This window comes from Microtus oregoni, unplaced genomic scaffold (assembly GCF_018167655.1).
Source record: "Microtus oregoni isolate MIOR12 unplaced genomic scaffold, Mior012 000032F_ref0000030, whole genome shotgun sequence".
Lineage (NCBI taxonomy): Eukaryota > Metazoa > Chordata > Mammalia > Rodentia > Cricetidae > Microtus > Microtus oregoni.
This window is the reverse complement of record NW_024543091.1, coordinates 5,586,510-5,611,800: the sequence shown is the minus strand read 5'-3', so window position 1 is coordinate 5,611,800 and position 25,291 is coordinate 5,586,510. Positions and strand designations below refer to the sequence as shown.

The 25,291-nt window shown below is 36.6% G+C and overlaps 2 protein-coding genes across 2 annotated transcripts in view; both read left to right on the top strand.

Annotated features, from left to right (window-relative positions):
• The window catches only part of Mei4 (meiotic double-stranded break formation protein 4), a 158,951-nt gene that overhangs the window by 66,289 nt on the left and 67,371 nt on the right, over window positions 1-25,291 (top strand). Inside the window, exon 4 of the mRNA XM_041679717.1 lies at window positions 22,512-22,643. Within this exon, the coding sequence (XP_041535651.1) occupies window positions 22,512-22,643 (132 nt within the window). The remainder of the gene's footprint in view (window positions 1-22,511; window positions 22,644-25,291) is intronic.
• Window positions 21,052-21,687, top strand: LOC121466149 (high mobility group protein B1-like). The gene has a single exon (XM_041679718.1). It carries the CDS (start codon window positions 21,052-21,054, stop codon window positions 21,685-21,687), a length of 636 nt encoding a protein of 211 aa, XP_041535652.1.

Sequence of the window (25,291 nt, the reverse complement as noted above, 5' to 3'; positions counted from 1 at the left end):
AAGGTCCCCAGGTATTTCACACAGACATTAAATTTTAGAAACACCTCATTAAAAGATTTTTATTCCAGCTTCTAATTTGTTAGACCTACATTTGCTGAACTCTTGTAACTACTTTGAAATGATCAGAAAATGCAGTTTCAGTCACAGTCTGGAGAGGTGGTTGTTCCTGCCTTGCAGAGGGAACACTGAGGTGTAGAGCAGTGACATAATATTCCCAAGAGAGCAACCGCGCACATTTGGATCTGATTTTAGTTTAAGAGCTGTAAGTACTTCCCTCGGACAAGACAGTTACCACCTACCCAAATCTCCACTTGGCACTACAGCTCGTAGAAGCCCAATCCCTTGATCAGAAATTCATCAAACTCTTTCAAGGGGACTTTTACTCTGGGTCCTGAAAGAGCGATTTTTGGAATAAAAGGTTATATTTCCTTCGTTATCAAAAAAGAGGTTTTCTTTAAAAAAAATAGCCTTTTAGGTATAGTCTAGGTTTTTTGTTTGGTTTTCATGAAAAAGAACAAGTCGAACCACATACAGGATATAAATACTTCCAGTGTGATCTTGTCATACTTTTAATAAAAGTTAACTGTAACAGTAACATTTAGTCACTGGTGGTATGTCAGATAATATGTGGATATAGTTTTACACAAAAGATGGATTTGTAGTTTTGTTCTTCCTTATATGAAAGGATATTAAGAGCCAGAGGACAAGGGCATCAACTGTGAGATAATGTCTTCATTAAATAATGATAGAGAATCTATACCCATGAGATCTTAAAAATATTATCACCTAAACAAAACATATACTACACTACCACCAGTTAGCATGCCAGAGTGATTGAGGAAATCTCATATGGCCCAAAATCTAGAGGACAAGCAAAAGGTTATTAGTGGCTGCTGGAGGAGAGGGATATTCAATCTTCTCATGGGATGAGTCCCCTAATGGGTTATCATGGGATGAGTCTCCTAGTAGGTAATATAATCCTGAGTGGTCAGCACCACATAGAGATGCATATGAGCATCACTAAGTGGATGCCATCGACTGTACACACACACACACACACACACACACAGAGAGAGAGAGAGAGGGGGGGGGAGAGAGAGGGAGGGAGGGAGGGAGAGAGAGAGAGAGAGAGAGCGCTATAATAAAGGATAGGAATTTAAAAATGAGTTTAGGGACAGTGAAAAAGTTGTAGGGGGAAAGGGAAGGTGAGAATGAGGTAAATACAGGACCCATATGAAATTCTCAAAAATTAAATTTAAAGATGTTCTCTCTTGAAAATAAATCTGAAACCTCTAAATTTACCTTCCATAGCTAAATTAGAAATCTTCGGTGTGGAATTCCCCACATTGTATGTACTGATGCAGAATCAACACTGTTCTTCATTTGATTGTTGTCCAGTGATACATCTGTCCCCACCAGATATACTGGATCTCATGGTATGTAAAGTTTAAAAAGTTTTCAGAGGTGATGTTAGGGATAAGGGATGATCAAAGCAGTCACCACTATACTAAGAGGCAGGGTATTTAAACATCAGTACACATATGTGTGCAAACACGTATCCTGCTTAGTAAGTGACAGAAAAAGTTGTCATTTCCATTTGCATTAAGTGTGAACTACTTGGCATCTCTTGTGCTGGAACGAACACTGGTATCTTAATATGGTGATTGCTTACCCTCTGTTCGAAGTTATTGTTCAAGAAATGCCTATCATTTGCTGACTGTTTTTTGGTATGTCTATTATAGTCACAGCCTGACTCAGCAATTAAGCCATGCATTTTAGAAAGGTTGTATAGTAAGTATACTGTTCTATGTAAAAATACATTAAAGTATTTTCTAGACGCACTTCAAATCTGTGAACCTGAGATTTCATTTTCCATAAATTAACTAAGTACCAAGGGAATTATACTGCTGAGGGAAAACTGTACATTCATAGGTGCCAGTTAAAGCTGGCAGCAGAGCAACTCAATAACAGAGGTTATTACGAAGCTCTTTTGCAAACCTGCAATCTGCTAAGTATGAGCAAGTAACCTGGTGCTGAGCACCGTTAAATGTAAATGCCAAAATAAATTGACTTGCCATGCGTTGCCTTTTCAGAATGCCATATTGGCTGGCAAATGTCCTGTTTTTCTGCCCCAAGATAAATAGAAAGGAGGATATAATTAGCTGCATGGATACTGTTCAGTTGCTGTCCGAGGCAATCTCTATTGTTTTTCTCTTCCTTTTTCTAATGAGTTACCTGAAGTCAGTTATAAAGTATAATAGCATCCTTAAGGATTAAGGTTCGAGAGAATCTACTGATAGTGATTTCTGCCATTCTGGTTGCTTTTGTGACATCAGACACTCATACAAGAATTTTTCTATCAGATAAACATTTGGATTAAGGATAATGTAGAATTCAGGAAATTAGTAAGGATTTGTATTAGGAGAAAAGCTTTTTATTTACTAGAAAAACAGGTAAGATCTCTCAGGCTGCATTTTATAATTTGAAAATGAATTAGAAAAGGATGAAGTGATATTTGTGGAAGCCCTTTCTAAATTTGTAAGCCTTTATGGAAATACTATTATTATTAAATGTAGCTGCTGTTATGGAGTGAGAGATATGTAGATGTCAAATTAATCATTAAAACAATTGTGAAGATGTGTTCTAAAGGAATCCCCAAATATGCATGCCTTCTTAGGAAGAATAATTCAGTATTCAGAGGTATAAATATGTTCCATACTTTATAATAATCAAGTTTGGGAAATGGAGAAGAGAAAAGAAGGTAGTGGGAAAACAAAAATAGCCACATTTATTTTTTTCTGCCCCTCATTCTGTTTTGAGTTTGTCATGTGATTATGTAGAGGAGTTACATAGAATTTGTAGTAGACTGCTCGTTCATTTCCCAGCCTCCCAGACATGAATAATCACACAGAAACTATGTTAATTATTGTTTGGCCAATAGCTTAGGCATGTTCATAACTAACTCTTACACCTTAAATTAATCCATTTCTATTAATCTGTGTACCACCATGAGGCTCTGGCCTGCTGGTAAGATTTCCACCAACTTTCTCCTTCAGCAACTACAGGGCATCTCCATGACTCTGCCCTATCTATCTATCTATCTATCTATCTATCTATCTATCTATCTCTTCGAGCCTGGCTATATTCTGCCCTGCCATTTGTCAAAGTAGCTTCTTTATTAACCAATGATAATAAAACATATTAACAGCATACAAAGGGGAATTGCACACCAAGACTTAAACAGTAAAAGCAAGTTTTGTGGAAGATTGTATATGTATGTGCCACTGGGCCTTTGTTAATCTATGTTTTTCAATAGAAAGAAATTGTTAGTGTCAACTTTAGAATAGGCCATCAAAGTATTCATTTCAAATTATTCTTCTTCATAAGAAAATTTTGGGTCCCAGATAAGAATCATCTAGCAAATACAGCTTAGATGAATAAGGTTAGGAAAAATGAAGGAAGAAGAAATTGATAGGAAGTTGACCAAGAGTGGGTCTTAAATCAGTTCAGATATTTGTTGATTACTCCTACCAACTTTGTGCCACTCCTGCACCTACATGTTTTACAGGCAAGTCACCGTTGTAGATAAAGGGTTTGTAGCTGGGTTGATATTTAGCTTTCATTTCTCCTTTGATTTACCTTTGAATTCTCTTTTGGTAGCATGCAGAGTACCTTCCAGTACCATGAACTTTGTAACATAGAGGTGAAGGCTGTAGGTAGACACCAGCTTGTCTGCTCTGTGTTCAGTAAGTTGTTTAGGTGTTATCTTGAGCAGTACTGCTGTTTCCATATTCTGTATTTGAATGTTCAGTTTCCTTAGCATCACTACTGAAGAAACTATTCTTCCTTCTTGTTGTCTTTATCAGAAATTCATTGAATAAAACCTCATGGAACTTTTTCCCTTGACAGCTCTTCTAAAGAGAGAACATAAAATGTTTAAAAAAAATAAATTGTTGTATATATTGGAAATTATGTATGGCAAATTTCCCAACAAGAACCTTGATTATTTGTTGAAGGTTTTTTTTTTCTCCAGGAATTATTATTTGGGAATTGGCATTTCAAAATCTTTGATATAAAAGATCTAGCCCATTTCAGATGTTAACACTTAGAATTATGGCATTTGGGATTGTGATGTATGGGCTAAATCATTTGTGAGATATTGGTTTTTGTCCAGAAGATTTTATCTGTGTTTCATTGTAATTATTTAGCATGGGAAACTTGACTCTTAAGTCCTTTTTCAGGTTCTAGTGAACAATATGTTGTTTACAACTTTATTATATATCAAAATGCAAGAAGATAGCAGAAGGTGTTTTTTATCCTGAGTGGAAATGATAATATTATTATGTTCAATAAAAGATACCTAATCATAAAGGTAAAGCATAAATGAGACTTGATACAACCCAGACACAGAACAGAACTCTGTTGGGTCACCCTTCAGTTTCTGGAGAAATGTGCTTTGAATAAGGTTGATACAGTATTCTTTGAGTGGTCGTCATGTTTTACCATATATTTTATATCCAAGGAAGGTATCTCATTAAGGTTTCATTAGTTTTCAACCTCCCAATTTAGATAATGCTGTGTTCATTTGTTTTCAACTAGATACGTGATACAACTGTATGTTTGAAGAATTTTCTATGTAACAACTGTTAATATAATTTATTGGGGGGCATCCTTCCTTAAAAGTACAAAGAAAAGAACCTGAGTTGGTTTTTCAACTATAAATTTATTCGATTTGAATATTATTTAGAACTTTACATTTTTATAAAAAGTGAGGAAATAAGACTAATAAAAAGTTATTTACTTATTGATAGTGGTTTATCCAAGAAATACTAGATATTTTAAATAACTGCTCATAATAAAGAATTTGAGAACCAGATTTGCCCATGTAAGGAATGGATTTCCAGAAGGAATTAGGGCATATAGCTTAGGGATCATTTTGCAGTGTTTTTAAGTATAAGAAAACTTTTTCTTATATTTGAATATAAGTGAGTAGGTCCTCTTTTCCATCTTTGCTGAGAACAAGATAAAAAAATATTATTCCATTCTAGACTTAAAGAGTTCTCTTTGACAGAACTTCTTAGAGCATTAGAGAAGATTACAAGAGCAGATTATTATACATTTCCGTAAGGCCCTGAAAATAGAACCAGCTTTCCATTTCTTCAGAGGGTAAGCTGTCCAACGAAGTGAAAATGTCCTGACCTCTCATTGTTCCTTCTTCTGGCTTGCTCTCAGTTTGCTGTATGTAATAGATCACAAACTTTATCATTATTTGACAAAATAAATAAATAGTTAATAAATATAGGACAAAAAGAATAGCTCACAACAAGGCATGCACATAAAATGTATTTGAGACAAGCTATTGACTTATGTGTACTTTTATGTCTGTGTATTATGTTGTTGCTTTGGATTTTAGAAAAAGAACTGTGATTCCATCTGATTAGTGCCATTCAGTTTCTTTTTCTTTTTTTGATTTTATTGAGCTATACATTTTTCTCTGTTCCCGTCCCTTTCTCTTCCCTCCCCTTCAATCCTCCCCCAGGGTCCCCATGCTCCCAAATTACTCAGGAGATCTTATCTTCTTCTACTTTCCATGTAGATTGGATCCATATATGTCTCTCTTAGGGTCCTCATTGTTGTCTGGATTCTCTGAGTTTCTGAATTTTCTTTGGTTTATGTTTAAAAACCACTTAGACTGAGTATATGATAATTGTCTTTCTGGACCTGGATTACCTCACTCAATATAACGTTTTCTAGCTCTATCCATTTGCCTGCAAATTTCAAGATGTCATTGTTTTCTCTGCTGTGTAGTATTCCATTGTTTAATGTCAGCTTCCTTATCTAATAGAGTGAAATTTCACTCTAAGATGCTGAAATGTTACTTTCTGTGTTACTGCACCTCCTTTTTTTTGAAATCACCTAGACATGGCTATGATCAATCCTTCAACTGCAGAATAACAGAAGCAGTGCTTGTGGAAATATTGAGTATGGCAAATATGATTAGTATGTGCACATTTATTTACATATGAGTGACCCCCTGTAACATATATAAAAAGATTTCTTTAGATTTATGTTCCAGTCCATTTCTAACTTTGTTGACTGGGCATGCAAGGTATATCTTTTTTGTTCGTTTGTTTTTTAGACTGTCCCAGAACTAGCTCTTGAGCCCAGGCTGGCCCCAAACTCACAGAGACTTGCCCGCCTCTGTCTCTCAAGTGCTGGAATTAAAGGTGTGTGCCATCACTGCCCCACTGGGCCTGCAAAGTATATCTTTATAGCAACCTATGTCAGATGCAAGAGGTCCATCTCATAAGGAAGCAAAAGAGAACGGGGACATAATAAGCCATAATTCTATCCAAGAGTCTATCCCCAATAACCTAAAACTTCCCAGTGAATGATCTCTCATAAAGGTTTCTGATGGAGGAAGGTCATTTGAAGTAATAAGGGTGGCGGGGCTGCGTTCCCAGCACCCCCGGCCGCCTGCCCGGCTAGCTTATGCCCAAAATAATTACACAGACACTGTATTCTTTTAAGCACTGCTTGGCCCATTCTCTTCTAGGCTAATTCTCACATATTAATTTAACCCATTTCTAATCATCTGTGTGTAGCACCCCAAGGTGCGCTTACCGGGGAGATTCTAGCCTAGTCCATCCTGGGTCGGAGCTTCATGCCGGGAGCGGGGCATGGCGTCTCTCTCAGGTGTCTGCTCCTGAGAGGAAAGCTGTCGTGACTCTGACCTCACTTCCTGTTCCTCCCAGCGTTCTGTTCTGATTACTCCTCCCACCTATCTTCTAACCAATAAAATGGGCCAGGGCAGTTCCTTTATTAGCCAATGACCTTCCTCCATCATTTCCCCTTTTTCGGTTTAAACAAAAAAAAAAGGCTTTAACATAGCAAAATTACATATAACAAAACAGTTATCAAGTAAAAGTTACAATAATCTTTATCATAACTAAGGAAACCTATAACTATAACTAACTATTCTTAACTCCATCAAAGACACCAGAAAGATATAATATTACCTAAGTAAACAAGAACTAAGAAACTTCAAACTCTAGAAATGACAAAGACATCTCGCTGCCTGGACAGTCACCCAAAGTTCTTTTGTACCGTTGGGGCATCCATCTTCAGCCTTCAGGCCCATGGTATCCAGCAGACATTTCCATAAAGCAGGAAAATTCAAAGTCAGTTCAGTCACTATCTGTTGTGTCCTGCAGAATGTCTCGCAGACTCTTTCAAAATGAATCAGGAACCCCGAAAGATCATCTCACCTTAGGCAAGTTCAGTAGTCCTCTCTCTGTGGGTTCTCTGTGTCCAGTTTATGCAATAGTCCAGGCAAGAGCAGTTTCTTGCCCAAATGGCTATCAAACTTCATAATGAGCCTCTTCGATGCCCATCTTCCTCTTGAAGTAGATTGGTGCTGCCAGGAGCAGAGTGTCTCATTGTCATGAAAAGTCCTAAGTTATTAAAACATTTAAAATGCCATATTCTATAATCTTTGAAAGATATGATGAATGCCTATCTAAAATATATCTATGTACATCTAGAAAATCTTAACTAACATGACTACAAACTTGACTATTATGATTATCTATTAACAATCTATATTTCTAATTATACATTACATTTTTAAATGAACTACACAATCACAGTTCCTTAATCAAGATCAGAAACACATATACATATAACAAAATTGACCTTAAATTTAAATCACTAAAACAAAATCCATATCAATGTAAATTATTCATATCTCTATCATATCCCCCTTTAAATGTAAAAGAACGTTTATAAAACATATTTGGGAACATGGGCACAGTTTTTTCTCTCCAAACTGCTTCCTGCTGAATGGGGGCGTCGTTAATTAGGTCTTTCATGGTATAACCTGTGTGCTAGTTTCATCTCAGTTGGCAGTTGAGCGAAGCAATTTTTTGAAGGAAGCAGCCCGCCACTCCATACAACAGGTTCCCTCATTTTTCAAGAACATCATGGAGTCCATCTGATGTCTTAACACATGGACCTCTTTAGGGAATATTTGACACACAAATTAGAGCTTTCTGCCCCTGGCCGTAGAATGACTGTGTCCATATTGTAATGCAGAATTCATTAAATATATATTCCCAAATTCCCAATTCTTAACCCCAAAGAGATTTTATAAGTCCAAGTCCAAAATTTCCTATGAGGATCAAACTATTAAGCCATGAGCACCTGCACGTGCTTCAAATTAAAGAATAAAAACTATAGGAAGATAATCAAACTAAGACAAGTCCGAAGTCTAAGAGGACAAACATGAAATTCCATAGCTCCATTTTTTTTTTTTGTGTCTGAGATAACCATAATAGGATGTGAGCTCTCAAATGTTTAGGGAGCTATGTACCTATGGCATTCATGGTTGCAACCCACTCAGCCTTTGTCTAGGCTTGCTTTGTTCAGGGTTCAGGCCATTATGCTCATGTGTGGGTCAGCACTTGAATATATACCATCTACTGAGGGCTGTGACGTAGGACAAGATGTTTATAGCACCTGAGCAACTAGCTGGAGGATCTGACAACTCAAAGTCATCAGTAGCATTCCCCTAGGCTAGGTGCCAGTGACTCAGTGCATGTGTATCTAGATGGTGCATCAGTGTCTACCAGAGAAGACAAATTATATCATCTTTGTTTATCTTCTTACTCAGGAGATTTATTGCTTCCCTTGTTGTGCCTGGCAGTAAACTAAATTCTGGTAGAAAAATGGGTAAAGCTACTATCACATATTGTAAAAGTGCAGAGAATAGATGCTCGGAGCTATATTACGGTAGACACAGTGTTGGAGTTTACTCCAGCTTACTTAAGGGTATCGTCGAGATCTTGACATCAATAATTAATAGAGTAGCATAAGCACAGACATACAAATAGCAGTGAATGGAGTGGCTTTGTTTCAGACATGAACAGGTTATAGTTCTTTGTGAAAAGTGAACAGTTACTCATATACAGTGATATCTGCAGTTCACATTTGTGTTTGTCACTTCATCTCACACATAGTGAATTATCAACCTTGTACACCTAGAGAAAATAGTAGTCATGATACTTGACTTTATAGGCTAGGATCTGTGCAGTCACAAGGGCTGAGAGAGGTGCTTAACCCCACCCCTGTCTTTGACTACATCATCCACACCTTTTTCTGTCAGTTAAAAACTGACCTTCTACTTGCTTAGTGTGATAGATGGCTTAGATATCAGTTGTCAAATTCAAATAAATCACATGGATTATCAGATGAGTGGGTATAATTTGCTTATTTAAAACTAAGGTTTATTATTTGAAATTAAAATTAATTTGGTTTCTTTATTTTAATCTCCTAAATCTGGCAGCTCTATTTTTTAACTCAATAAGAATTTTCAGATTTCTTTTCAGACTCTGCTACATATATTTAAAAAAAAGAATTGACTAATAGCATGTGAATTGACAACAGTGGAAATATAAGGTCTGCCAAATATATGACTGATGTTGATGGCTGTGGCTGAATGTGAATGAAAGTGAGTTAAATCGATGCATGCTGAGCAAGTCTGGCTGGGATATGTTGCCCACTCTCCGATGTGGAATCTCATTACTGTCCACCACATCTTCCCAGGTGAGAACAGACATGAAAAGATAGTTTTAATGAGTATAGAGGTGTACTTAGCAGATGGTTCAGCATTTTTTTTGATGCCAAACTGCAAAACGTTGCAGTTAACACTTGACTAAATCTCCCAATCTTCCTCCAGGCCACCTGTTAGTGACTGGAAGCCTGGCTCTGGAGTCAGGGTGGTAAATGCTGCGGAATAAAGAACTAGAAGTAGTTTATCTCAGTTACCTATTACTAGATCTATCTGTAGGCTGGCTGCAATCCAGGCAAGATATTGGCAAGAGTTTGATAGCACAAGTAAAAATGTCTATTAAACCTGCAGGAGATGAACAATGCATCTCCCTGCTGCTGGAGAGGAAAGGGGAAGGCAGTCCAATCCATAACCACCAGAGCGTTTGTTTAGGCATCAGAGTGAAAATTTCCATCTAAGCTAGTATTTCATGACATGAGAAATTAGTAGGATGCAGGCAGTGGTAGATTTTTTCATATTTGTCCTTAGTAACTTCTGTCAAAGTGGAAATACATGTCAAGGATATGTACCTTTAATTCTTAATAATCAAGGATTAGTACATAAACAGATAATAAATTAGAATAGGAAATATCTATAAATTTCCTTCCAAATGTCTAGCAGGGATCTCTGTCTTTGTTCATGTCTTATGGCTGCACATGTTTCTTTTTTTCTAAGTATCAACTCTCTATCTCTAGATTGATGGACTGAAATATATCTTCTTGATTAGATCTCTTTCTGTAAGAAGAGAAGGTGGAAAAACACTTGAAATCAGAACTGCTTGCATTGAAATTGATTTCATAATTGAGTATTCAAGATATTTAATTAAAACTTAGTTATACTATAATTTTTTAAATTGATGAAAGCTGTGTAAATAGACAACATACATATCTTTCCATTGTTTACAGATGCTTCTAGTTATTGGAAAAAAATTTAAATGAACACATGGATTTATTGGTTTTGTATTTACATGACAATACTTAGCTTGCTGAAGAGAAAGAGAAATCCTGTGGAATCAGGAACATCACAGCAAAAGTGAATTGGGAGTAGTTTTTTTTTTTTTTTTTTTTTTTTACCAGAGTTTGAGCTTATGCACTGAAACTCAGAGGAAAGATTAAGAAGTGGAAATTGGTTTCAGAACTTGTTACTTTCAGGAGCAGGGCCCAGGTTATTAATTGAATATTTCTGTAATCTTTGTCCAGGAGATTAGAATAACAAAGCAGGGCTCCATAGTCATCCATAAAAAAAAAACTGATCCCTGCAAAGGGAGGACTTGCTGTTCATTTTTTATTGCTGTGCCATGGACTGGCTGCATCCAGTTAAAGATAGATTTATGCTCTGGTAGTAACATCACCTGGGGTATTTATCTGTCTGTCTGTTTCTCTCCCTGTCTGTCTGTTTATTTATTTTCTCAATATAATTCAGGCTCTCTATATATGTGTGTTATAAAGATTCTTAATGCCCATTCGATCATATATCAGTGTTGACCCACTAGGTCCCACATCTATTTAGTCCCAAATAAACACACATTAATTATAAACTGATTGGTCTATTAGCTCAGGCTTTTTTTTTATTAACTCTTAAAACTTATATTAACACATAATTCTTGTCTGTGTTAGCCACATGGCTTGGTACCTTTCATCAGCCAGACAATCTTATCTTGCTTCCTCTCTGTCTGCAGACTGCATCTTCCCTCTTCCCAGAATCCTTCTCTTCTCATTGCCCCACCTCTACTTCCTGACTGGTTGCGCAACCTATACATCCTGGCTACTGGCTAATCACATTTTATTAAGCAAGTAGAAGAAACAAATCTTTACAGAGTAAAACCATTGTCCCACAGCATATCAGTAGTTTGTTTTCTTCATTTTAAGCTTTTAGTGACTCCTGCTTATGCCTGATTGACCCCTAGCTATGTCATTTTTAAATCTTTAGAGGAACTTCTGCAATCCATTTAACACCAATGGTAGTGGCCTCACTGTCTGAACATCATTCCTCCTCTTGAGAGTCACAAAGCTGAGTCTTTATATTCTAGAGTTTTCATTGTCAATGGCTGTGAACAAAAGATGACTAACCAATACAGGTGAATTATAACTTATATTGTAGAGCCATCTCTTGTGTAAATTCTGCAGTCATGGCTTGTCAGAACTGGTTATGGTTTTCATATGTTCTATTGGTCCCTGGCCAGACAATGGTATATTATTTAATCATAGTTTGATAGATCACCTTTGAAGTCAGACTAGCTAATATAGGTCATACACACTGCTTATAAGTTACTTAAGATAATATTTAGCTCAAACTAATGCTGAGAAGTCAGACTAATGCTGGCTTATTTATTTGTTCTTTTTTTGGTAGGGATTGCTTATCTCAGCCTTGTGATGGTGTGAATTCACTTGTTTGTGTACTACATTTTATGTATCTTGACTTGGCTAAGTGTGAAAACCATTGGACTAAGACCCATCCATTTCTGGTGACTATCAATGCAGATAAAGCACTATGGAGTATAAGAGTGTTGCATATAGCATAGGCAAGGATGCCGTTGTGGGGCGATAGCCTTAGACAATATTTCAATCTCTGGTTAACGCTGTGGTTCTGGATTCTGGAGTCTTAGTGGAAGCTCACATACTCTGACCATCTGGAGACAAAGCAGAAAAACTGTCAACTGTAAAATGGGATGATGTGATTTCAGTTTTCTTGTATTCCACCCACAAAAATGATCTGATCTTTGCAACGAGGATGAAAGTTGCACAATTTCTTACAAAGCAGAAGTAATTTTGCTGAAAAGTTAATTTTTTTATAACAGGTATGCTGGCATCCATAAAATATCATTATGTATTTTATACAAGAACATTCAATTTTGAGAAAATGCCTGTCATTGTATGCTCTTTAGGAGGAACACAGTGTAAATGTTATCTCTGCCTTACTGAATCAGAAGTCTTTCCTGAAAAAGTCAGGATAGTCTATTTGTATGCTAACTAGTATCTACTCACTTCACAGTTTGAACTATCTTCACTTCTTCTTTATAACATACCTAAGCAAGAGCCATGTATGAGTATAGCACACACCTTGAATCTCAGCAGTCTGGAGGCAGAGGCAGGCAGATCTCTAGTTCCAGGCTGCCCTGGTCTACAGAGTTCTACAAAGTGAGTTCTAGGATAGCCAGGGCTGCACAGAGAAAAACCAAATATGTATATGAAAACATATGTATATTTATCTTAGTATATTATTTTATTTATATTTACGTGTATATAAATAAGAAATGACCTTTTTGTTTTTAAAACTGCATTTTTAACCAAAATATACTTCTTTCAAGTAGAGGACTTAATCTCAGATGGATGATAGCCAATTCTTTTAAAATTTTAAGTAGCATAAACCAATCTCGGAAAGAAGTAGTGTGGGTAACACCTTAATCTATTGTCAGCTGTTTTTTCCAAACAGGCTTGAGTTCTGCTGAATCAACAAAGTCCCAAGATGTCTTTACTATACATCATTGAATTGATACAATAATATATATAGAACCTCAGTGGTACCCTGGGATTTACATTAAATAAAAGTTAATATTTGGGGTTACTTTTTAGCCAAGTTGTTACCTGACCTTTAGTTTGAGTTTGTATAAGAAGCATAGTGTATATAACCTGACTGTGTGGACATATAGGAAAACTGAAGATAAAGCGATAAAGCGCATGCAAATATACTGGCAACAATTAAGTGGGGACAAGTTGAAATTGAAAGCTAACTCTGGCTGCATGAGTCAGGTGTACTTAACAGTTGCAACATTGCCAACTCTTCATTATTTCTGAACTATATTTAAAGGATTACTTGGAATCAGGTTACATAATTTATATCATGCACATCTCTACTCTTATTTCTCCCAAATAAGAATATGTAAACTTAGGCAAAGTCAAATGAATTAGGTTTGACTGAGTCTATATCAAACCACACTGAAATTGTAAATTTTAAGTTGAAAATGGCCAATAATGATTTAAATATCTACTAATAATGATGATTTAAAAATCTTCTCAAAGAGAGAAGATAAAAGGAAAAAAATGGGATGACCATGTTAGATATGTAGGTAAGAGGGTATTTAGATTAATTCAGCTAGCTCTATTATTGAGAAATTGTATTTATAATTATTTTTATAGCATGGAAAATAACAGCATTTATTTCTCGGTAGGCGTAGGGAGGGAAAATGAGTGGAAGTCACAGTGGAAAAGACTAGATTGTTTGCAGACATTTTAAGAACAAGAAGTGACTGATGAGGACTTACTCTAGAACACAGGCAGCAAGGGCAAAACAAAGCAACCTTTTGCAACTACAAAAAAAGAAAGGTCTGCTTACTCCATAATGTCAGTGAGAAAAGAAGTAGTAACCTGTTTGTGTTAATAAAAATGTCTTGGTCATAAAATATTAGCCCCATACTTCAAGTGTTCAACAGAAGTGACATGAATGGTATTAGAGAGGAGCCCGGAAGGGCTCTGTGCCAGTGGTGTATATAGGGAGGGCACATACAGAAATTAGTTTTAGCCTCTGGTGAACAATAAATCTGCCTCAGCTCAATAGAAATCAACTCATGAACAAAAAGAAAGGGAAGACCCAAATGATGTGAAACAAAATCAAATAAAGCCCCGGGAATAGGAAATCGGCACCAGGCATCTCCACGCCGCCTTCCTGACACACTCTGTCAGCCTGTTCTTCTGCCGGGTATCTTGACATACTGTGTGGGCTCCTGACTCCAAAGTCTGCCTTTACTTTATCTTTGATAGCTGAAAGTAGCTATTGGCATTTAGACAAGCAAACATCACCATCGCTTCCTATAATCACTATCATTTTTCCCTTTAGACAAGCAAATATCATTTTTTCCTATAATCACTATCATTAGCACAATGGAGAATCTAATTGAAATAACATGATTCCCATAAAAATATTCCTTTCAAAGCAGGGGTAAAAATGTTTTCATTCTATAGAAAAGAATGGACTCCCAAAGGTCAGACCTGGCCTTTTCCCCATCCATGTCATGTTCACATATTCCTATCTTAATGACCCTTAGATAGAATTCCTATTTTAAATCTTTATTTTGTATATGAATGTTTTTGCAAGCATATATATGCCATTACACCATATGCATGCAGTGCCTTCAGAGCCAGAAGAGATCAGTGGATCCCCTAGGGTCAGGGTTACAGGTAGTTGTGAGCTGTCATGTGGGTGTTGTGAATTGAACTCAGATCCTCTGGAAGAGCAACCAGTGTTCTTAAGCATTTAGTGATCTCTCCACCTCACCTTAGTTTTTGTTTTGCTGAATAAATTAGTAGACTTAATAGATTCATGTAGGAGAATCTATCATTCTACAATTCTTCAGTCTTATGCCAAGACACTTGGCTGCCCTATGTGTACTAATCCCCCACTTCTAAGGTCAATTTATGTTATATCACCTTGCTTTCAAAAAATCATGTCTATATTACTAATTTTATATATGTGTGTGTGTGTGTATGTGTGTGTGTGTGTAAGGCACACATACATGGATTCAAACATGTGCATGGAGTTTTTGCTTTGTTCTTATGGTCTGTAATTATTTTTTCATAGTGTCTTAAGTTGACATGAAAGTGCATCGCTTTCCCCGTCACCCCTTCATTTTCCTCCGTCATCCTCTTCCTTCTACTCTCTCAAATCCCTTCTATTACTCTATTATAGTCTCGAGTTGATAGCTTATTTTTCATTGATTGTTATTGTTATATGTGTATGTATATGTACAATTATATATGTATATATGCATGTATGTATAATGCAGAACGCGCACACATATATATTTGTGTTACTGAATCCATTTTCATTTTTGTCGTGTCTTTGATTTCAGGACTGACCACTCTGCATTGTTTATCCACAAGAGTCCCTCATCCCTGTGATAGGATAGGTTCCTCACCTGTCAGTTATTAGTTGCCTATAGTTCTTAGCCTGGGGTAGGAACCTGTGACATTTTCCTTTGAGTTACATTCTTAAATACTTGTACAACTACCATCTTATTATAGCTCATTTCTATTCTGTTTCATGTAGAATCTGTATCTGCACTCTATACATTTCTATTATATATTTATTTTTCTTAGTGTAATCAATAATTATAAACAATAAAGCTAGTTTTTTGTGCTTTATGATATGGTTTAGGGAAATTTTAGAGCAACTTAAATGTCAGAATTTATCCCTTTGACAGTACCTTGAATCCTTTTGATTGATGTAGACCCCTAAAAATAGGGACAGAAAAATTCCCTGAATGACAGAACATGTTGAGCTCAAAGATGTAAGAAATGTAGAATGTGACTGGTTCCTTTTTCTGCCAGAGAGACACAAATGCCTAAGGATATGGTAAGAGCTGTTCTTTTCATATGGAAGTTGTTTCTAGATATGTCTTGGAATTTGGCTTTGGAATACTATTTCTTTTTTTGTATTTATTTTTGTTTTGAGATTTTATAAGTCCTTCCATTACCACTATCAGATGTTTCATTAATTATGGGATTCCTCTACTTACAGCTTAGTTGTTTGAGTCTTCAAATTTACTTTATTCAAGAATTATTATTTTCATATTATTTATTTATATATTGTTCTTTACTATTTATTTCATCTCTATTCATTACCTGTTCTGTGTCTCAATTAAATTCAATTTGCTTTTTTATTTTGAACCTAACTTTTCCCATAGTTTCCTTTTCTCATTTTTCAACTTACTCTGTTAGCCCATCCAACAAACATTGATATTAGGGTATGCTGTGCTTTGATGTAAACTAAAATGAAATATAGAACTAAATATAAAAACATTTTAAAATAAGGCCAAGCATGGTGGTACATGCCTTTAATTTCAGCGCTAAGGTGGCAGACACAAAAGTATCTCTGTGAGTTCCAGATGAGATTGATCTATGCAGCAAATTCCAGGCCAGCTAGGGCTACATAGTGAGATCCTATTTCAAAAGTGTTTGAAAATAAATAAACATATGTAAAAGGATCAAAGCTGGTTGAACAGTTCTTCTGGATACACAGAGTTATAAGTTAATAAATACTTTGTTGAGGTATTATGGTGATGATAGCTTGAAGCTTTCATTGCTCTGTTGAATAAATATGTTTTCAATCTTATTACCATTTTCTTTTAATATGCATTAGAGTTCTTGCATCTGTGAACTCTATTGTCCATTATCCCTAGAAAATTTTCTTCCTTTATTCTTTCCTGTTTTTCCTTCCCTGTTGTCCTCCCCGCCACACTGCCTTTCCTTATTTACCAAGGATAAACACCAGAGAGTGAATACTCTAGGCCCTGCTGTGTGCTCTACCATTGAGCAGTGGAGTTTCACTGTCTGCTCTTCTCTCACCCCTTCATCAGTCTCTTCTGTCCTGTTTCTTTCTTCTGTTTTCCAAACTCTGAATGCGGTGAACCTTTGGATTCTGTTCTGACTCTGAGTCTCTCTCCATGCTCCACACATATTTTTTCTTATCTAGCTGGTTTCCTTTCCTTCACTTTCCCAGTTTACAACCTTTCTCTTTAATCTCATGTTTATCTCATTGACTTAGTTTACGCTTTCAATCTTCTATTTCGTGTTTACAGTTCTTTTTGCATTTCTAGGACTCTGGGCAATTTTATTCATAATTATTTTCTCTTCCACACTTGAAGCCTGACTAATGCTTCATGTCTTCAGAAATCATATTTGTAATTTTTTATTATTGCTTACTAGATGATAGTTTATTTTCAAGTCTATTTGTACATCTTTTATTATAAGTCCATGTTTATCTGAATTTTAATCTATAGGAAGTCTAAAAACCGAAATTGAAATTACTTTTTCCCAAAGTTGTTTCGCATTTACAAATGCCAGAAGTAATTAGTTTTTCTTCTCAATTTGTGGCTTCCTGAAATACTTAGTAGTATAAATCAGATCTACAAACCAAAGATAGACATGACTGCTTGGCAAATTCTTAGAAATAGCTATTGCTACAGTGTTAACAACATTGAAAATACTAGCTCCTGAAGGTTCCCTTCCAGATTTGTTTCGCCTTTTGAGTTTGAGGCTTAATGCAGATGTTAATTTCATGGTCAGAAACCACACAGTTAAGTTGCAAGAAAAAAGAACAAAAACAACAAACAAACAAAACTCTCCAAATTCTAAAATATTTCAATAGGGGCTGGATATGGCTTAGTGGTGAAGTGCACTTTTCTTCCAGAGTACCTTGATTTGGTTCCTAGCACCCACATAACAGCCAACAACTATCAATAACTCTAGCTGCAGGAAATATAATACTTTCTTCTGACCTCTGTGGGTATTGCAAGCACATATGGTACACAGATGTACAGGTAGGCAAAACATACACATAAAATAAAATAACCTAATTTAAAATTAATCCTACAATATATTTCAAGAAACTTGTGATTTTTGCATTGGGTTGTGTTCTAGCTATGTTGCAGCATGAACCACAGGCTATATGTGAGCGTGTCAGCGTCACAAGTCCATTTTTCACTGTAATATGCACAGGTTGAATCTAAGAAATCGTACTGTTAAATATACTAGAGAAAGGACTAGAGAGATGACTCAACCATTAGAAATGCATGCTGCCTTTGCATATAGTCTACTTTCAGTTCCCTGAACCCATGGCCCTACATCAGGCAGCTCACAACTCCTTGTAACTCCGGATTCAATGTGTGTGACCTTCCTTTCTAGCCTCCCCAGGCAGAGTACTCACACGCAAACACACACACACACACACACACACACACACCATTTTAAAAATAAAACCTCCAGAGAAAATATATCTTACAGAAATCTGGAGACAGAACAGAAGGTTGTTTGTCCTCTTAGCTGACATATAAGTGTATCTTGTGACTGCCCAATTCAAGGCTTAAGTTTTGGGGAGAGGGATTATTTTGATAGATCCTGGATCTCTGCCCTACGTTCTGTAATAATCTATTGATTCTTCTCTGATGTAGATGCTCTATTGAGTAGTTAAGTATGCCCAAAAGCTAAAAGAATTTACTGTGCATGCTGTTAATCAGTTTACCATCTAAACTAGCACTTTGGGACAAGAAAGACACCTCATTGTTGATGAAAGGAACTCTTTCTGTTCCAGAGGACTGGAATTGAGTGCTCAGAGCCCACATCAAGTGGTTCACAACTTCCTGGAACCTGATTGATAATACAAAGCCACATGGCCAATAGCTAGAAGAAGGTTTAACATGACTGGCAGGAAGAGAGAATATATAGGAAGAGAAATCTAGAAAAAAAGAAATCCAACGAAAGACAGGGAGGAGGGAATACATGAACAGGTGAGATCAAGATCTTGGTGAAGAAATCAACAGAGACACCTGAGCCAAGCCAGTGGAAACTCATGAACTCTGGATGGATATCTGTGGAGCCTCCATGGGTTTGAACTAGGCCCTCCGAATGTGGGAGTCAGTTGTGATGCTTGGGCTGAGGGGCTCCTGACAGTAGGACCAGGATCTATCCTAGGTGCAGGAGCTAGCTTGTTTGAGCCCATTCCCTATGTGGTGATTAAGAACCTGAAAAATTAGTGAGCTTATGAGTGATGGCTGAGTCAGATAATGGTCAACAAAATAAGTGTACACTCAGCACCTACTTCTAGTCTGTTCTTCTATAAAACACTTTCAATTCAGGGGTTCAGTAAGCCCATCGCAACAGCAGAACTCAGCTCATTCTCACTTCAAAGGCATTTTGGAAGAGATAGTTTCCAACTCCTTAGGTTCCTGAAATAAAGGAAGATTCAATAGGAAAAGAAAGGTTCATATGAGTGTTTATCTAGGCCTTTCATAGATGTATAGTTTCATAGTTACCTAAAATATTACATCGTTGATAATTCTGACCTCTATATCAGCCTTTCAAAAAGGTTCCATTATGTATCAAAAAAGAGAAACTCCGATTATAACTTTGGATACTTAGAGGTTATTTAAAAATAATATTTACAAAATTGTAAACTGCACTAAGAGTTATATAGCCTTTTTTTCATTAAGTCTGAGTAGTAGCTCTTTTCTATACTATAGGTGAGGTCTTTCTTTTGAAATTGTATTCTCAGCATCATTCTCTAGCAGGATTACATTCATTCGATAAAAATTTTATTCATAGAATTTAGTCTTCCAATAGCCAATAAATTAAATTTGTGTCATAACCATCAATGCTTTTATATTATTGTTATGAATTATAGCTTTGTGTTGTTGATTCGGCACCTTACTAGGTATGTGACACTATGCTAAGCCTTTTTATTGTGCTTAACAATTCTAAGCAGTTCCCTTCACAGTTGTTTTGCATGTGTGGAAGCTGTGACACAAACGGCTTAGGAGTGCCCATACAAGCTCTGAACACAGCCATGCTGAGATTGGATTCAGATGATAGCCTCTAATGTAACCTTATCCTGGGTATCACCGCTTTACGACTACTCCAAAGTCTCCTTTATTTTCTGTGATTTTTTTTCCACTTGAACTTGCTAACTAAAGAATTAAAATGTGGAGAAAAGTACACACACAATTAAAGCATCACTTCAAACAAAACAACCATCTGATATCTCTTAGAGGTCACAAAAGGGCAGGTTTCTCTTTAGCTGCAAAGATGAGAATGTTATAAACATTTTAAGCTTACAAGTAGTACTATTTTTTATGAGCAATCAGAATCTAAATCAATTCTATTGTTAATAAACAATGATAAGAAAATAACTATGTATCTCTATGATAGTATGTTTCCATAATTAGGTTAGCTTAGGCTGCTATGAAATATAAATTATATGTTCCATAATTATAATACATATTTTCAGTAGCTCTGTAATCTGATCCTTATTACTGTCTGTCATTGTGAGCTTCCTAAAATAGTATGTAGTATTAAAGTATCACCCTGAAATGTATCTGTAGATACTTTAATATTACATGTTCTTTTTCTTAGTAGTGATGCTTGACAGGATGGTTGAGTGGATAAGAGCTTGCTAGTGAGCCAAATACCCTAAGTTTGATCCCTGGGACCCACACATGCGAAGAGAGAATCAATCTCACAAGTTTTCCATTGACCTCTGCTTGTGCATTTGACACCTTTACACACACACACATGCACATAGACATACAAACATGTACATGCACAATAAATAGACAGACAGACAGGTGGATGGACAAATGGACAGACAGACAGGACAAATAAATAAATGAAGTAATTAAAAGATTAACAAAGAGAAACTCAGACTGTCCAGTATTTTTTTCCACATACTATAAAGCCTGACTCCTGTCAAATAGGGAAGTGTGTCTACCACTCTGTCGCCTTCACAATGGGAGTGGCACACACCAAAGCACTCATCACCTTTTAAAACTACTTCTTTGCTGGCTCCCGCTCTCACAGCCATTGCAGTACACTGAGCTCCATAGAGACAGCGCCGGGGCAAGCGAGAGCCAGACGGGCACTGGACGACTCTGCCTTGCGGATGAAAATCAACTAAACATGGGCAAAGGAGATCCTAAGAAGCCTAGAGGCAAAATGTCCTCGTATGCATTCTTTGTGCAAACCTGCCAGGAGGAACACAAGAAGAAGCCCCCGGATGCTTCTGTTAACTTCTCAGAGTTCTCCAAGAAGTGCTCAGAAAGCTGGAAGACCATGTCTGCTAAAGAAAAGGGGAAATTTGAAGACATGGCCAAGGTTGACAAGGCTCGTTATGAAAGAGAAATGAAAACCTACATCCCCCCCAAAGGGGAGACCAAAAAGAAGTTCAAGGACCCCAATGCACCCAAGAGGCCACCTTTGGCCTTCTTCTTGTTCTGTTCTGAGTATCGCCCCAAAATCAAAGGAGAACACCATGCCTTATCCATTGGTGATGTTGCAAAGAAACTGGGAGAGATGTGGAACAACACTGCTGCAGATGACAAGCAGCCCTGTGAAAAGAAGGCTGCCAAGCTGAAGGAGAAGTACGAAAAGGATACTGCTGCTTACAGAGCTAAAGGGAAACCCGATGCAGCGAAAAAGGGGGTGGTCAAGGCGGGAAAGAGCAAGAAAAAGAAGGAAGAGAAAGAAGATGAAGACGAAGAGGATGAAGAGGAAGAAGAAGAGGAAGATGAAGATGAGGAAGAAGATGATGAATAACTTGGTTCTAGCGCAGTTTTTTTTTCTTGTCTATAAAGCATTTAACCCCCCTGTACACAACTCACTCCTTTTAAAGAAAAAAATTGAAATGTAAGGCTATGTAAGATTTGTTTTTAAACTGTACAGTGTCTTTTTTTTGTATAGTTAACACACTACCGAATGTGTCTTTAGATAGCCCTGTCCTAGTGGTATTTTCAATAGCCACTAACCTTGCCTGGTACAGTCTGGGGGTTGTAAATTGGCATGGAAATTTAAAGCAGGTTCTCGGTGCACAGCAAAAATTAGTTATATATGGGGACGGTAGTTTTTTGTTTTGTTTTTGTTTGTTTTTTCATCTTCTGTTGTCTCTGATACAGCTTATACGAAGATAATTGTTGTTCTGTTAACTGAATACCACTCTGTAGTTGCAAAAAAAAATTGCAATTGTTTTGTTGACATTCTGAGTGCTTCTAAGTAAATACAATTTTTTATTAGAAAAAAAATAAAACTACTTCTTTATATGTCTGTGTATCTGTCTTCTATCAAGTGGGGACTAAAAAAATAAGTTTTCTTATTTTCCTTATTCACCTATTCTAAACTCCAACTTTCTGACAGTTCGACCCCTTTCATCTTAGCATTCTGTCATACCTTTAAAACCCTTGACTGCGCCTTAAAACCATAGTAAATATATCACAATTTTTTTCACAGTCTTTCTCAGTACTAACCCAGAAGTAAGATAACATCTCGAACATGGTACAACATTTACCTTAGAAACAAAAGTCGAGCTGTCTATTAAATACGCCGATGCGATTAGAACATAGAATCTCACTCATTTTCATTTGTAGTTCCAGGTGCAGCATCACGTCTCCCAGAGTCTAGTAACCCTAGGAAGGTGCAGCTTGCTGAAGAAGCCTATTATATTGCTATTGCTATCAGAAGTGAACAGCTTTGTGGATGACCTGGGAGCCATCAGTCAGGTACATGGAACTTGAAACTGTAACTCATTAACTTGTGCCAACCCAACTATCAGCTTCTAGCCTTGCTCTTTCTCTTTTTTTCTTCTCCCCGTATTGATGTATAGATTTGGTAATGTTTCACTTGTTGCATCATCTCTAATATGTGTGAATATTACTGATTATTTAATTATAAAAGGGTACTTCAGCAAGTAGGGGATTTATGTTTTGTTTGTTTGTTTCCTTTTTACTGTACCAAACAAGGATGTGTTGGTCTTAGGAAAGGGATGTTTAGATGAATAGGTTTAATATCCCCAATGGTGATAGAAAGTGAAATAGTGAAGAGAGGAAAAAGGTGGACCTGACAGGATCCAAAATAGAGAATGGTTCTTTTAACCAACTAATTAAACAGAAGTCTCTGAAGTGGGATAGTGGGTATCAATATTGCAAACGTGTTCCTGGTAATTCCACTCTGCAGCTAGACTTCACACCAGGGCTCCCAGCCCTTTTATCTGTACAGAGTTTTATGTTACCTCCACAAACATGTAGAAGGAATATAAGCCATTCCCAGATTCTGATGTTGATTGTTGATATTATGTTTATATTATGTTTACTCTATTATTCTCACCATCTTTACTGTAGAATTCAGAAACACAATTAAAAGGAAATCAGAGATAAGTTTACATATATATGTAAAAGTAAAATTAATTTAAGTATTCAAATATGTCCTAGAGTTTTAAAGTGTATTTTAGCTAAGTATTTACCTCTGACTTCTCAACATTTATTGGAATGATCTTAAAACTATTATTCTAATCTTTTCAGTGGGTAATACAATATATCTTCTAGTCAGCAATTGTTTTGGGGATTCTGAAACATAAATTTACAAAGTCGCTGTCACAGATCTAAAGGAGAAATAATTCAAGCTGACTCCTGTGAAAAGAACAAAATGTTGAAATAAATGCCTGGCGCAGTTTGTAGAAGTTCCAAGGTCAAAGAACTGGTCATAGTAGTTCGCAAGCCCCAGAGTGTTTCCTATCAAAGGAACAACTTAAAGAAGTAGAGATTTGAGTGGAATCAGCAGAGACTAACAGAAAGCAATGTTGTATAATAAGAGGTTTCCCAGGGGTTCTGAGAAAACAAGATGGATTTGGCATCTCACAGGCAACACTGTAGGAAATAAGGTTAATTGAAGTGAATTATTTATTTGGAGCATAAGAATAAGTTGAGAAGTCAACATTTCATCTTTGTAGTTAATTTAATTTTGTAGTAGCATCACAAAATACATATACTTCTTATCCAGTTCATAGATACAGAACCAAGCCTTAGGTCAATAAGACACTTGATTACGACTGCAGAAGGACATCTGCCATAGCCATAATGTAAACTTAGGTGTTCTGTTATGCTGCTTTAACATCATCAAAAGGGGGACTGGAGATATGGGTAATGGTTAAGACCACTTACTGTTTTTGCAGAGGACCCAGGCTCAGGTTCAAGCACCCGTATCTGGCATCTTGCAGCTGCCTGTAACTCCAGTTCTAGAGAACTCAGTGAGCTCTTCTGGCCTCCAGGGGTATCGGCTTGCACTTGGTACACATAAACTTATGCAGTTTAAAATATGTATGAAGGAGGAAAGGAGGGAAGACTTAAGGGAAGAAAGTGAATTTAAATAATGAAAGAAGATAAAACAAGGCAGCAAACCATAGCTAATTGTTTACAGGCATTTGTGTTAAATACTTCACTTGATCTCTCCTAATCAATCCTTTTGGCAACCCTTCCAAATATAAGTATTGATTAAAGACAAAGAAACTATAAGTCAGCATTTTTAATGGCAAGTAGCAGAATACAATACAGCCAATTTAAACAAATGAATTAATAAGCAGCCATAAAACTTGGGAGTGGGCTGAAGTAAGAGACCCTGGGCTGTACTTTCATGAATTAAACCATTACTACATTACAGAATTAGACTAACAAGGGCATGGATGACTGCATTTGCTATCAAGACCAGGAAGTATGCTGTGTGCTGAATCAATCAGTGCTGGATTCTTTGGGGTTTGGAATATTACATCTCAGGACAGTGTACAGAAGCAGCCTGGATGTGCCCTGTGTAAGACCTGACTAACTATACCACTTATTTTCAAGTGAACAGTTTCTTTTAAAACAACCAATAGCATAAAGAGGGAAAGATAAAAGATATAATTATACCTCAATATACTTTAAACTGTGAAAAGGAGATAAAGCAATGAGTGATAACTTTAGATCATGGTGTCCATCATGTCTAATGCTTAGAGGGTCAGTACCACACTCTTAGAGAATGAGCACTAATAGTACACAGTTGAAGAGCTTGCATTTGGGAAGCCAGATGGAATGCAAAGGTACAAAATTGAAGATCTCGGATATAGGAAGCCACTTATTCCCAGCTCTTAATACATTGTACATGCCAGCAGATTCTAAAGAAAAGTTAATGTGGAGAGATTAAATTTAACAACAACAAAAACTTGCCCAATTAAGAGATGTGGAAATGTCACTGAAATAGACTAGTATGGATAAATGCTTGTGTGTGAACAGAAAGATTGTGTTTGGATGTGCTGAACTTGAGGAAGCACTGAAGCAGCATAAATGTAGGCTGATAGAAATAGGAGACAATCTTTGAAAAGGTCTTAAGTGACTGCACT